This window comes from Penicillium citrinum (genome assembly GCF_028827155.1).
Source record: "Penicillium citrinum strain IBT 23319 chromosome Unknown utg000005l:1.0-1900146.0:1.0-1900348.0, whole genome shotgun sequence".
Lineage (NCBI taxonomy): Eukaryota > Fungi > Ascomycota > Eurotiomycetes > Eurotiales > Aspergillaceae > Penicillium > Penicillium citrinum.
In genome coordinates, this window is record NW_026622690.1 from 1,816,706 (window position 1) to 1,831,193 (window position 14,488).

A 14,488-nucleotide genomic window follows, 5' to 3' on the forward strand; every position below is an offset into this window, starting at 1 on the left:
CTACCAGGTGATCCTTAAATAGTAGTAAAAAGGAAAAAGTTCATTTCATATAACCATCAACAATCAACAGTTCGCGAGTACCGAATTCGTTTTATCCCTTGAAAACGCTTTGTCGTATCACCATGCATAATGCCTGCCATCATTAATTGTGTTTGCGTGACTTGAGTAGCTCTTGACGGAATGAGTTCTCATGTTCGACTACCTTCAAAGGCAAAGCGCGACCTAAACCAAAGAACACGAAAAAAGCCCACTTCCATCGGAAAGGATTAACGAGAAGCACAAAGAAGTACCAGTAAATCAGCTCCGAGTAAGTAAAGAAGTCGAATGCTTTTGTAGGCGCCAGCCGCTTCATAAATCGTGTGAAATCGATCCATGTCTTCATCCATCCTTCCGTAGGACGTGTCAGGGGGTCTGTCAAAAACATAATCAAGAATCGAGTATAAATTCCAATGTGCATGTTTCCAACAGTTCCAATTGCATTGACATATGTGCTGTTATTGGCACAGACATCTGGGTACTTGGGTGGGAAGACTTGCAGGTACCAATTTGGCGGTCCATAAGGTTCCTGGAAGACTTCGTCTGGTAGGAAAGTCAAAGAAGGTCGTTTAAATCCCGTAGCCATGACAATGATGTCCGCTTCGACAAGAGCTTCCTTTCCGGGTCCGCCCTTGGGCACTCCCTTCGCACGGTGATTGAAAAGGATACCATTTTCCTCCACGGAAACGATGTCGCCTCGTAGCCAGCGTGCTTTACCCTGGCGAATCTGGTCAAAGAGCTCTGAGTTGGCCATAGGGGTCTGAGTAAAGATTCCATCATCTGTCGGAGCAATGTCCTGAAGGTCCCGGTAAAAGAATTTGCGCAGTAGCCACTCGGGAATCCAGGAAAGCGATGTCTCCTGTCCGAAAATATTGAACGCCAACAAGGACTGTACGAGGATGTTCCGAGGAATAATCCATTTTTCGGATCGTGACAGGACATCGATCTCGGCTGCCCCGGACTTGACGGCGAACTCGAGCGCTTCAATGGCGCTGGCACCGCTGCCAACTATAACAATCTTCTTGTCCTTCGCATCTTTGCCATCTAGTTCAGAAGAATGGAAGATTCTGCCCTTAAATTTATCTTGGTCTGGTAGTGTCGGCATCTTGGGATCTCCGCAGACGCCCACTGCCGTGAGCACTCCATCGAATCGGCCATATCTCTCTTCATCGTCATTAATGATCCACTTGCCATCCTTTGTCTTTTTGACTGAGGTGACACGAGTGTCGAACACCGTACGCCGATTGAGGTCATAGCGCTCCCAAAGTTGGACAACTTGTTCCTTGATCTGTTTCTGACTCGGATAGGCGCTATCATAATGGACTGATGGGTGGAATCGATACATAAGGCTATGCACCTGAAGGGCGGAGGTAGAATTGACTCGCTGCATCTTCAATTAGTTTCTTCTAGTCACTTCCAGTCAAATTGGAGGGAAGATCTTACACTCCAAATACCACCTAGGCCGCGACTCTTAGATCTAGACTCGAATAGTTGTACATCAAGACCATGCCCAACACAGTGGGCGGCTGAAGAGACTCCGGTCACACCGGCTCCGATGACAGCCACCCTTTTCTTTGGAATATCCTTTTTGTCATCCGCTAAGGGAGGAGGTGGAATGGGTGAGAACACATATCGAAGAATGGCCTGGAGAATTAAGTAAAACCAGGTGAAGCTCTGGACAAATGGATGCCGAATAATGGCGGGAATCGACGAATCTGCCGCCATTGCGATTTTTGGGAAGAAGACTGGAAACTGAAAAAAGAAGTAAAGATCCTCTGAAATGTGCCAGAATCCAGTCTTTTGTATTTCAGGGACTGGGAGTGGCGTGACGTTACCAGTGGAGCACTTGTCGAGAGCTTGAAGTTGGCGATTTCATGTGATTGCTGATGCCATGACATCATCCATGGACTCCATTCGGCATGCCGAGGAACAAAGAAGACTGTTTGTATTTACTGAAGATAAATAAATATATATATACTGTAGAGTCATTTAATTTGGCCAATCACCCACACAATGATACTTGTACTATACTTTGAGATCAATCATAAACTATCAACATCATCAGTGCTTCTCATGAAACCCTATACTGAGCCGTTTCAATCATGAATCAACTGTTCCTGTCTGCTGTACAAGGAACAGGTATCTGTCACCAACTTGATAGTTTTGCATTATTCAAACCAATGATGGTCTTTCAATCTTGCATCAAAATTATGCATGCTTAGTCTGACAGCTGCAGCTTGTGATTTTACATACGGTTACTCACCATGGTATAGATATACATAGCTCGCAGATGTGGCTAACTTCTTTAGCGAGTCTACTTCCGCCACGAGTATCAAATCCTTGCATATAAAGCAATTGGGTATCTTGGTATTACCTACTCACAGTATATGTAATTATGTATCTAATATATATAACATCTGTCTACAGAATACTAGCTGTTTATCTGTTTCATACTTGGTTGTATCTATACTCCCGGGCGGTGAACCCTTCTTTCTGCCACCTCCGCGCTTTCTCCGCTGAAGTCGCGACTTTCTTCTTCTCGATATTCCGCGAAATTTACAGCCTGCTTCGAGCTTGATTGACGCGGTTGATCTGGAGAGGATAAACGACATGAGCTGACTCAAAAGACTTTCTTCATCCTGAATACTGACTCGGGTTGGTTCTTGACCAACAATTCAAACAATTCAAAGAACTGCAGGTCTTCGCCCATTGTCCGAAACCATGGCTGCCACGCCTATCTTAGATCAATTCCTCGGCAGCTTGGTGGAATTGGTCCAGAATCGCGATGGTGCAAAACTTCAAGACTTTCTTCAGATCGAGCCTCCTCTCTCGGATATCTATCAGCAAATGATTGTGGAGTTGCGCCAACGATACCCACCCGGCCCTGAGAGCGACACCGCGCTGCAACAACGCTGTGAAGGTCTGGTCCCCAAAACTAAAGGTGGCTCATCATGGTCGGCTTTCCCTACGTTTGTGCGGCTTTATTTCAGCTTCATGCGAGATGTCAACGTTGAAAATCTACTCGAGACCTACAACCTACTCAAGGGACTCTTAAAGTGAGTAAAAGAGGGAATTCATGCCAAACTTTCAAACCTGTGGAATTGCTTACTGATACTGGAACCACAGTCAATGCGTTCTCTCTCTTGGAGATAGCCAAATGGGGGTCGTCGTTCTCCCCACCGTGCTCTATATGTCTAAAGTCTTAGCAAAACTAGCTATGGGCTTAGACCGACGTCCTGAATTGATAGCCCATATTCTCCGCATGGAGGGAGGCGCTGACCAAGAGAGTGTTGAGAAGGTTACTCTGGTGGAAAAATCGGCGAACGTGGTACGCGAGGCTTTTATCAAATGTTTGACCGACCGCAGTGGTACACCAGGCCCACATGCGAAACCCGAGGGAAAGCGAAAAGGAATTTATCTCATGGCGAACTTGTGTCTGAAACTTCTTTTCCAGGTATGTGTCTGTAATTTCGACTGTTTGTAACTTCTGCAGCTGACATGAATTTAGTGTGGTAAATTGCGAAATGCTGAGCAGATGTTTTCCAGCATTTCTGCACAATCTCCACCACTAGCTCATTTCCCAGCCTCGCAGCGTGTCACATACCTTTATTATCTTGGTCGTTATCTTTTCTCCAACAACCTCTTTTATCCCGCTCAAATTGCTCTCCAGTCTGCTTACGATCAATGTCATCGTCAAGCGCTGAGTCAAAGAAACCTGATCTTGACATATCTCATCCCCTGTAATATAATCATGGGGCGGTTTCCATCCCGAGCCCTGTTGGAACGACCTGAGGCTCAGGGTCTAGGAGAGCAGTTTGATCCTCTGTGCCGCTTGATCGTTCACGGCGACTATTTGGCTTTTCGCGAATATCTCTCAGTCAACTCGCCAACTGCGCAATGGTTTGCACGCAAAGGTATCTTGCTTACCCTGCGTAACAGATGTGAGATATTAGTGTGGCGCTCTTTCAGCCGAAAGGTTTTCATACAAGGAGGGTACCATGGGGATCCGCAGGCGCAGGCGCAGCGCGGGCCCCCGCCATACTTATATCTTCAAAAATTGCTCGTCGCCACTCGATGGCTACAGCGAAAGCATAACGCACAGACTTCAAACGGATACATCAATGGTCATACCGAAGGAGAAAATCATGGATATGGCTCCCAGACGATTACACACCCCGAAGACCCCGAATACACCGGGCTTGCTGACCCATCAACTCTGACAACTTCGGACAACGATCACGAAATTCTCGAAAAATACGGTGACTATCTGGCGTCTGATGGCTACTTTGATGAAGCCGGCAACTGGCAAGAGAACTCACCCGGGTACTTGATTGATGGCGAGCCTGAGCTTGATTATCAAGAGTGTGAATTCAATCCGTATGCCAACCCACCCCATGACGATGAGAAAGATCAATCCTCGCTTCTCATGCGGGAGATTGAGTCTATACTTGCCTCGCTTTTGACACAAGGTCTGATGCGTGGTTATCTCACCCATCGAAACCCTCGATTTGCCATTCCCGGTGCTCGTTTACGCGGTGCCCTCCCAACAGGCTTCCCCAACGTTTGGCAAACCATCTCTGCACGAGAAAAGGAAGATTCTCACGTTCCTGGCTGGGTTAAACTTCAAGAGCCAACTGCATTAGGTGCTGCTGCACTGGGAGGAGGAGGACGTGTAGTCAATCTATCTGGCGCACGGCCAGTAGGCAATCAATAATCTTGAAGCTTCTTCCTTAGCTTTGAAAGTTTTCAACGAGCCTGTTATATCCGAATCCGTTATTAACGATACCTCATACTTTTACTGTACAATAGAGGACATTTTCGTGGATGAATCAACTGACGATCGACATCTATTGTCTAACTTCTAAATATCTGTAAATTGACAGCATTCTATACTAGGTAAATATGATCTCCTTGAACTCAGAGCTTGGCTCGTACAGTCTCTGGCCGCCACATCTCGTTCAACAGTCGAGTTGCGTTGACCATTTCTGGTCGAAGCTGATCGAGCGAAGAAACACCGAGCATTTTCATTGTTATTTCAACCTCTTCAGCCAACACTGCAAAGATTTATTAGCTTCCTTATCAAATAATATCCGAAAGTACCTCTTACCGTCTGTGCATTTCTCGATCCCCTCCATGCCATACGCCGCCATTGCATAGTAATAGGGTCTTCCGACGCCGACTGCTGTCGCTCCCAAACACAAAGCTTTGAGTACATCTGCTCCATCGCGAAGTCCTCCATCGACATAGATCTCGAGTTTCTCAAGAGCCTCAGGGTAATAACTTCGGGTCTCCAAAAGAGTCATCAAAGCACTTGGTGCCGAGTGAATCTGCCGTCCCCCATGGTTACTCAGGAGAACTCCCTGTACGCCGTATTCAACGGCAATTTTCACATCTTCAACAGTCTGAAGACCCTTCAAAACGATTGGTCCATCCCATTCTTGTTTGATCCAGGCCAGGTCCTCCCAACTGAGTCCTGGATCCAGATATCCTGGCACTGGTCGCCCTCCAAACGCTGGGCTATATTCATTTTCTGCTGCGACCTCTCTTGCTTTGACACCTTGATCCAAAGTCTCTTGTGCTTGTAAATACCGATCAGCTGTACGCTTACCCAGCACAGATGTGTCTACAGTGATCCACAGACTCTGATATCCAGCCGCTTTAACACGCCGAATCAAAGATAGGGCTTTTGATCGATCAACGGGTACGTAGAGTTGAAATGCCAGCTTGGAAGGGCTTGGAATTTTTAACAGATTCTGTTCATCTTGATGTGCGTTCATGATATCTTCCAAAGGTTTGCTCGTTGCAGTGCTCACGACCATATGCAACCCTTTGCGTGTCGAGCCCCGAGCCAGCAGTGGCTCTGCTCCGGGATGAGCGTTTCCCAATGTGCCCATCGCTGAGACAAAAAATGGAAATTGACTTGTTTGACCCAGGATAGAACAACTGGTATCTATTGAGCTTACACTTCTCATAATGCGTGGTCGGAAATTGATGCGTGACCAATCATCCAAATTAGTCTTGAGTGATAGGCCTGATGCTGCACTGCTAGAGACATAAACCCATGACTTCTCAGAAAGAATCTTCTTTGCAGGAGCCTCGAAATCATTCGTCGTAACGCAAAGAGCGAGGTTGGTAGATGGTTTCTTTGTACTTGTCATCATTGTTGCTAAATGGATCAGAAAAAGCTGGAGAATTGAATCAACTATTCGGTATGCTGGGAGAATACTAAGTATTAAAACAATACCTCATATTATATCCTTTGAATCCTGGCTTTCTTTGCCACATTCATTCCATCCACCGCTCTTCCCACCTCTACATTTCTTGTTGTACAGGAACCCGAGTCCCGAACTTTTTCCCCCGATGTTCTCGGCCTCGTCGACTTCCTCCACAACCCGTCGGCTATCGCCCGTTCGGGGTTCGAGCCGATCGGCCACTTTCTGGTCTCGGCCATCTTGTCTTCCACCATTAATTGGTGGGAAATTCATCTTAAGCTCAAAACGTGATTCGGAATGTTCTTTACCTGGTAAAAAAGCGACGTCCTGACTCCGGGGCCCCGCCTCCAGAGTGACGCCAGTCGGCCACGCGATACCCCAGAAGCTGTCTTTAAGGTGCGTTTCCCCAACCCGGCCGAGAAAGACGGCGCGAAGGGTGAGTGTACTTGAAATAATCACTCGTGGTGCCACTCGGTATTGTATCTTTTTTATCTGATCGGCAACTCATCGGTATTTGACTTATCCTATTGCGAGTTGGAGTGTACATTTCGATTGACGAAACTAAACGATGGGCTTCCGAGCTGTGGAAGATCGGCCCACGCCAAAGGAAGTGTACAATTGGCGTTTGTACATTGAGGCAATTGTCATCTCCACTGGTTCTTTGCTGTGAGTAGCGTCTACCTTATTCAATCAGCCGGTCTTCTCTCCGGTTCTTCTCGCGCTGACTGTAACATACCACTAGTTTTGGCTATGACTCGGCCTTTGTTGGCACTACAATCTCACGCGACAGTTTCATGACGGACTTTGGCATTACCGATTCAAATAGCAGTGCTATCTCTAGTAACATCACCTCGGTTTTCCAAGCCGGCGCTTTCTTTGGGGCCATTTTTTGCTTTTTTTGTAAGTCAGGGCTGCATATTCTCCATGGATTATCAAAAATGGGCTTCCACTAACGAATGATAGTTACAGAAAAATTAGGTCGCAAATGGAGCTTGCAGATCAATGTATTCGTTTTCATCATTGGTGCAGTGCTTATGACCGCTGCGACTCATCAACTTGGCTTAATCTGTGTGTTATTCTATTTCTCGTGGGTTCGGATATACAAGACTGGAATAGTACTGACTCGAACCATTACAGATGCTGGTCGCGTTCTCACAGGAATTGGCTGCGGTGCAATTACTGCAACAGTCCCCAGCTACATTGCTGAGTTATCTATCCCTTCCATTCGTGGTATCTTGACGGGATTTTTTGAATGTGCCTATCAGATCGGATCCCTTATTGGGTTTTGGATTAACTATGGGATTACACAAAACATGTCGACAACGAGCTCTACCAGCTGGAGAATCCCCATGGCCATTCAGCTGATTCCAGGTTGTATTTTACTTGCTGGTGGTTTTCTACTCCATGAGTCTCCTCTTTGGCTTATGCGCAAAGGACGTGATGCTGAAGCGTACCGGGCACTGGAAACTCTGCGCAAGCTTCCGGTAGAACACGAGTATCTCCAGCAGGAGATTCAGCTTATTCGAAATCGTCTCAATGAAGAATCAAGCGTGGCCAATAAGTATGGCGCTGGATCATGGGCATTCTTCCGCGGCGCCATGGACGAATTTTCTCGTCGAGGCATGCGGAATCGCGTTTTCCTTGTCTTCTGCTCATTTGCCCTTCAGAACTTTGCCGGTGCTGCAGGTATTTATGACTTCGTTAAATTTACAAGGCACTTTCTAACTATCATATAGCGATCAATTACTACTCGCCTACTCTGTTCTCGTCTATCGGAATCAAGGATACTTCACTCTATACTGGAATATATGGACTGGTGAAAGCGGTAGCATCTCTGATCTTCTATATCTTCTTGATCGATAGCATCGGCCGTCGCAGACCAGTGATTGTATCCTCCATAGTCTGTTCTTTATGCTTGTGGTATATCGGTGCCTACGTGAAGGTCGGCAATCCAGCTGCTGTCCTCTCTGCTGGGGATGACTTGTCCGACTCCACGACTCGCGGTGGCCAAGCAGCCACAGCCATGATCATGATATATGCTGTGTTTTGGTCGTTTGGTTTGAATGGTATCCCATGGATTGTCTCAGCCGAAATATTCCCGGGGGCACTGCGAAACTTCTCAGGCACTTGGGCTGCTCTTGTCCAATGGCTCACCCAGTTCATCATCAGCAAGTGTCTGCCATACATTTTCAAGTCTTTTGGATACGGCACTTGGTTCTTTTTTGCGAGTATTCTGATAATTGCAACGATTTGGGCATTCTTCCTTCTTCCGGAAACAAAGGGCCTAACGATTGAGCAGATGGATATGATTTTGTACGTTTTCAATGATTCCAGATTGGCTCGGTTCCTCGCTAACTTCCCATCTAGTGGCTATAATTCACCTGGTCATCGTGGAATTCCTCATACACGTCTAACCAAAGAATACATTCAAACACCAGTAACTGGAGACTTTGGCAAATCTGGGCAGACGGAACACCATGAGGAGGTCTAAGATAACTGCGATTTGGGAATATTTCGTTCTTCTCAGATGGCCTTATTACGTCGGAATTATATTTTGTATCGGTATTATTGTACAAGAGTTTATAAATTTAGGAATACTACTATTAATTAGTGCATACTAGTTATTGTAGATATCGTCAAGCATATACTTTTGCTGAATGGACCTCTAGCTATAGCATTTCTAATACTGTACATTACAATAATGTATTGGCATACAGAAAAATAATACAGTAAATTTACGATAATTACCAATGCAACTTACTAAAAACTACGGTTGCTCTAGTATTACAAAGGCATAAGTAGTGTTTCATACAAAATGCAGTGAGATCAGATTCATATACGCATCACTCGTCGACAAACCCAGTGTTGCCGATAATTCACAACCGCCAAAGTCCTGAAATTACCCTAGCCATCTTATCGGACGTGGGACTAGCATCAAAACCTGAGAGCATCATGTTTAGCATGATTTAGGCACATCATTTCCAACCGGGTAATCACTCACATCATCATCATCATTCTATCCCCAGCCTTCATGGGCTTATCAGTGGTTGTAACATGCATCGAAGCTGAGGAGGTTGGAGTGAAATTAGCCGTCGCGCTCGAGCGCTTCATAGGCTTCGTCACGGATGTCATGGACGGCATCGACATGGACGAGCTGGAGGACTGCTCCTGGATCCACATTATTCGTTAGAACAGTTACAAAAAAAAGTGTTTCAGTAGAATACTATGAGTATTGAGCTGTCACTTACAAGATGATGCTAGAATTTCATGTTAGCTCAGCCAGTTATACGTCGAACCTCACCAAGAGAGCTTACCTTCTGGCTTCCTCCATGCGGTATGGCCACGGCCACGGCCGCAAAAATAGCATAGATAAGTTCCACCTTCATGCTGAATAATATAAAGTTGTAGGTTGGCTTCTGGAAAGACTAAGGGGATCGAATGGATCAAAGAATACTGGTAGTAGTCAACACAGATGTCTTATCTACTAAGAAAAGAGCGAATACTGAGAAGTCTTTTATACCTCGAATTGGCGTGAATAGGAATACACTTCATTACATCATTTACGGATATTCGCGCGTCCTTGTGAAGAGTAGCCATTGCCTTGCGCAATCGTGAAAGCCCAATCAGATGAACCATAGGCCTTCAAATGCGAAGAATAAGTCTGCGATCTTTTGCAGTTTCAGTTCGCATGGTAAGTTCTAGTATGTATTAGAGCTTCACTGATGTCAGTGGAATGTGGGAAAGCCGTCACTCCATGCTCGGTGACATCTACATTCCATCGGTATCGCCTCCTTGATCCGCATGGTAGGAGGCAGCAGACATGTGGAAATCACGTTTTACTACCAGTCGTAGAATCATGTAGTATCTTACGACTGGCAGTTAGTACATCTTCGGTGTGCCTTGACGTTACGGAAGAACTATATCTCCCTGCTCAGCTTCAACGTTCCAGAATGTATGTAATGGATACAGTAAGCCAGCTTGAAGTTTCAAGTTGGTTGTGTAGTTATGAGGACAGTTAGCACTCCTACTGGCTTGCAGTAGATTGCCAGCGGACAGAAATAGTCATTTTTGCACATGATAAGATGAAGATGAATTATATTAAACAGAGCATAATCTTTGGTGACGCGTTTAAGCTGTGTCTGCAAAGTACTCCAAGGGCGGGCGGAATGGCTAAAAAAGCTACTGTGGCGACATAACCTGTAGGTATGTGCTGTGACCTGGTCATCATAGTATGATATGTCGTCTATCCTTGAAAGAACACATACCTCGCGGCATCAGGCTGACGAATCGTCCACTCAACAACTTAGCCCTACAAGATTGATACGTATTCCAATGCATATAGCGTTAAAAGGGTTTTCACTAGCTTTATTCAGTACAGTAGACCCCGAAGGAATTCTCAACGGGGGACCAGAGATATTCCTTGATGATGATGATGATGATGATGATGATGATGATGATGATGATGATGTTGTTGTTGTTGTTGTTGTTGTTGTTGTTGTTGTTGTTGTTGTTGTTGTTGTTGTTGTCGAGGGCTATCTCGAATCATTTCTAGTGTAATCACGGAGAGTATTAATCCAGTTGATCATGTAGTTAGTACTGGTTTTCACACTTGCATCAATTTTCTCAAAACTCCACAGATTGTATCTTTCGAGTTTGTTCTTTGTCTCTTTGGCCTTCGTTGATATTGCCCAGTTCAGTGGCCAATAATCAGCCATTCGAATAATACTGCCAATACCAGGATGGCTGAGACTCCTCACACGTTTGTTCCATGGCGTTTTGCTATCACCGTCCTCTATGGAATTACCCCGCTCTCTTGAATTGCTACTAATGAAAAAGGAGTACGAATTAAATCATGTCGGTGTTGGTCCGTGGAGCTGTCTTGCCCCACGTCATTCACAATTATTGGATCTAACATGAAAGGCTCTGCCGAGTCAAGTCAACCGAATGACCCAAATGGCAAGACTATTCGATGAAAATTTCCAATTATCAATCAATATACCAAATACCTCGGGGATTCCTCGTTGTATTGTTCAATATAAAAAATTAGTACCATCCAATCCGAATTAGGGCATCCTCCGTGAGGGGTCTTACTTAAGCAACAATCACATGCCTCTTTTTTTTCTCGCGTCAACTTCAACTTCGACTTTATTTGAAATCTCCCCAGCCTCGTTTCTTTTCTAGACATCCTTCGACGCTGCGTCGTCCGGCCTGTCATGACCTTCTAAAAGGGAAATATACTGAGTTTCTTGCCTTCCTCTTCGAGTTCTCTCAAGATGGGCGAGGCAGCTCTTCCTAAGCTGTCACCTCTCTGTCTCACTCCACCCCCTCCTCTTTCACATTCTTCGAAAGCTGAATCGCCGCCCATTGTCTTTATTGCCCGGTATGTGAAAATCAAATCTTAGATTATGGCCCAGCTTGAGTCTGAAAATTAACGCTTTCCAGGCATGGAGCGCGTCTTGATGCTGCAGATAAGGACTGGCATTTGACATCTCCAACTCCCTACGATCCTCCTCTATCCTACGGCGGCTGGCTCCAGGCTCGGGCTCTCGGTGTTCGAATTGCTAGTCTTCTGCAGGCCTCTGATTACATCGGAACAGGCCCAGAAAATCAATCCACGTCCACGTCTGGCCGCGCAGCACAACTCCAATCACCCTCTACGGAGTCAGACCTCTTCGATCGATACAATGTCGTTATCCATACCTCTCCTTTCCTACGATGCCTTCAAACATCTATAGCTGTCAGTGCAGGTATCAATCAATTTCGTTCGGGCTCAGAAGCACCTGATGACCTGGGTGCTGGTCCTCTGCCTATGTTTGAAACCATGGCTTCAGATCCTCGAACTCTCCTGCGCGTCGATGCATTTTTAGGTGAGTGGCTGTCGCCCGACTATTTCGACCAGATCACCCCGCCGCCAGCCTCAGACCGCATGGTTGCTTTGGCAAAAGCAGAGTTGCTCCGTCGTGGTGATGCTATCTTCACGCCGCGCGAGGGTACAAGAGCGCTTTCCGGTCACTTCCCCGGGGGCTGGGGCAGCCACTCCAATCCACCGTCTCCTAGCGAGAACGATGATAAACGCCTACAACCACAAGAGTCATCGGTCATATTAGGGTCGTACGGACAACGACAGAGAGCCAACAGCGATACTATCCAAAGCCCAACCCGACCAAAAGGTGTGTCCAAGAGGTTGGATCGATTGTATACGGATCTTCCATCTATTGCGGATTCTGCCTATGTACCGCCGACGCCGAGCTATGCCGTTTCACCCTCGGATCCCATCCCAGCAGGATACGTGGCACACGCGCGGGACGCATGTACCAAAGTCGATTATATGTGGGACAGCATGCGGGCGCCATTCTGGGGCACGGGCGGCGAGTATGGTGAGGAATGGAGCAGCATGCATGAACGAGTGCATGACGGATTTCGGCAGATGATTGAATGGTACCGACAACCTAAGAATGCACCCGTAGACCTGTCTCGAACCATGTCTCATGGCTTTTCACGCAAGAATGGAAATGCTCAGACTGTCGTTATCATCATCAGTCATGGAGCCGACTGTAATGCTTTGATTAGTTCTCTTGCCGGTCATTCAGCCTTGCTTGATATCAACACGGCGTCGCTAACCATGGCGGTACGACAAGACCGGCTCAAGAGTACCACGTCCAACGTTGGTCACATGGCAAACACTTCAGGTCATCACGAGACTCGCTCGGTGGCCCAAGAGTATGCGCTTCAGTTGGTGGCGTCGACAGACCACTTGCGCGCCGGGGTGAATCCTTCTAAGCTGACCTCTTTGCCATCTCCCTCGGCCCCGCCATCGCGGCCAGCAGCCGCAGTTCCGACCTATCGAAACCGCCTCGGCTCTCGCCCAACCATTCTGCAAGGTCCATTGGCCATCCGACCTCATTCAATGGCCTCGGCTCCAGCAAGAAAATCGTCAACAAAGTCGGCTACTGCTGCCACTACCACTAACACATCTACTTCTCCTTCTCCTTCCACCACCACCGCATCTCCTGCTGCGGGAGGGTCGCACTCTCGCACTTGGTCAATGGCACCACGAACATCTCTTCCACTTCGAGGTATCTCGGGTTTGTGGGGCTCTATGGCCTCACCTACCGTTCGGAACGATGAAGCTGAAGATCTAATGCCTAATTTTAATGACCCGCGACCTCCTGTTCAGGCCTCAACTCCCTCGGATATCGTAGCCGATCGATCCGGCTGGACCAATCCACTGCCCAGGCGCACCAACTCCCAGCGGGGACTTTGGGGTAGTGCTGCCTCATTGGAAGGCCATGATGCGACTGCGCCTCGGCGATGGACAGTAGCAGAGCAGAAGCTTTAAGGGATATGCCCTTTCACGACCCTTATGCCGCATTTGCCATGTTTTTCACTTTTATCTCCTTTTGTTTCTTTGACTTCTTTTGCCTTTCTTTTATTTGTTCAGGATACCACATTGCATGGCGCGGGGACATTGGTAGTACTGCCCTTTTTGTACATATTCTTCTCATTATTCTTTCGGAGAGCTTGATCTACAAGTTCAGGTTGATGACCATTTCTCTCGGACATGTTGGGTTGTCAGTTGACGAGTTTGCTGTAGTTAAGTCAGGAATTCGATTCTGTAACCAATCAATTGATGAAACTGGGATATATGGCGTGTGCTGTTGAACTGTTCATGATTAGTATCTTCCAAAATACTAAACTTCGTATTACGAGGTTGCCCAACCGTACTCCAATGATGCCCATCATAGACGCAGGTGTGTCTGGAACTATGTAGGTGCAGCACTACTAGCTCAGTGGTGCTGCACTGGGATGCGCGGATATATAGTATCAATACCTATTGACTAGGTATGGCACATGATATCCTACATGGAGACATCCTACCGTGGGCATCCTTAGATGTCAAGTTCCGAGTATAAGTACAAGATCACCACCTGTTGATTACACCGGGCAGTATACCTATTTATGTTTCCAAACCCGAGGAGATTATACATTATGTACATAGTACGTATATCACGAGGAGGGACTGAATGCTTTGCTCATAGTGTCAAAAATAGTGAGGACAAAGCAACAACTAGCATCATTGGTCTAGTGGTAGAATTCGTCGTTGCCATCGACGAGGCCCGTGTTCGATTCACGGATGATGCATTCTTTTTGGTTCCTAAGCTCTCTTATATCTGAGATGAGACGGTAGTGATAATATCTATTCTCTTTTTTTGTTCCCTTCATATTTTTGATCTCCTCTG

General features: G+C 46.5%; 7 protein-coding genes across 7 annotated transcripts; 3 read left to right on the forward strand and 4 right to left on the reverse strand.

Moving 5' to 3' along the window:
- Positions 1-142: 142 nt before the first annotated feature.
- On the reverse strand, positions 143-1,761 carry N7469_006514 (flavin-containing monooxygenase; the record flags this gene model as incomplete). Its single annotated transcript, XM_056645432.1, has 2 exons — positions 143-1,426; positions 1,480-1,761. 2 exons carry the CDS (start codon positions 1,759-1,761, stop codon positions 143-145), a joined length of 1,566 nt encoding a protein of 521 aa, XP_056500670.1.
- A 996-nt stretch (positions 1,762-2,757) lies between these two features.
- N7469_006515 (uncharacterized protein) lies at positions 2,758-4,750 on the forward strand (the record flags this gene model as incomplete). Its single annotated transcript, XM_056645433.1, has 3 exons — positions 2,758-3,092; positions 3,163-3,490; positions 3,545-4,750. 3 exons carry the CDS (start codon positions 2,758-2,760, stop codon positions 4,748-4,750), a joined length of 1,869 nt encoding a protein of 622 aa, XP_056500671.1.
- Positions 4,751-4,953: 203 nt separating this feature from the next.
- On the reverse strand, positions 4,954-6,197 carry N7469_006516 (Aldolase-type TIM barrel; the record flags this gene model as incomplete). The annotated part of the gene is made up of 2 exons (XM_056645434.1): positions 4,954-5,090; positions 5,144-6,197. 2 exons carry the CDS (start codon positions 6,195-6,197, stop codon positions 4,954-4,956), a joined length of 1,191 nt encoding a protein of 396 aa, XP_056500672.1.
- A 619-nt stretch (positions 6,198-6,816) lies between these two features.
- On the forward strand, positions 6,817-8,739 carry N7469_006517 (sugar porter family MFS transporter; the record flags this gene model as incomplete). The annotated part of the gene is made up of 6 exons (XM_056645435.1): positions 6,817-6,914; positions 6,991-7,148; positions 7,212-7,316; positions 7,386-7,934; positions 7,985-8,561; positions 8,616-8,739. 6 exons carry the CDS (start codon positions 6,817-6,819, stop codon positions 8,737-8,739), a joined length of 1,611 nt encoding a protein of 536 aa, XP_056500673.1.
- A 443-nt stretch (positions 8,740-9,182) lies between these two features.
- On the reverse strand, positions 9,183-9,634 carry N7469_006518 (uncharacterized protein; the record flags this gene model as incomplete). The annotated part of the gene is made up of 4 exons (XM_056645436.1): positions 9,183-9,189; positions 9,250-9,416; positions 9,497-9,505; positions 9,563-9,634. The coding sequence occupies 4 exons, from the start codon at positions 9,632-9,634 to the stop codon at positions 9,183-9,185; spliced, it is 255 nt and encodes an 84-aa protein (XP_056500674.1).
- A 979-nt stretch (positions 9,635-10,613) lies between these two features.
- N7469_006519 (uncharacterized protein) lies at positions 10,614-10,963 on the reverse strand (the record flags this gene model as incomplete). Its single annotated transcript, XM_056645437.1, has 2 exons — positions 10,614-10,780; positions 10,858-10,963. 2 exons carry the CDS (start codon positions 10,961-10,963, stop codon positions 10,614-10,616), a joined length of 273 nt encoding a protein of 90 aa, XP_056500675.1.
- A 558-nt stretch (positions 10,964-11,521) lies between these two features.
- N7469_006520 (uncharacterized protein) lies at positions 11,522-13,587 on the forward strand (the record flags this gene model as incomplete). Its single annotated transcript, XM_056645438.1, has 2 exons — positions 11,522-11,628; positions 11,691-13,587. 2 exons carry the CDS (start codon positions 11,522-11,524, stop codon positions 13,585-13,587), a joined length of 2,004 nt encoding a protein of 667 aa, XP_056500676.1.
- Positions 13,588-14,488: the final 901 nt, after the last annotated feature.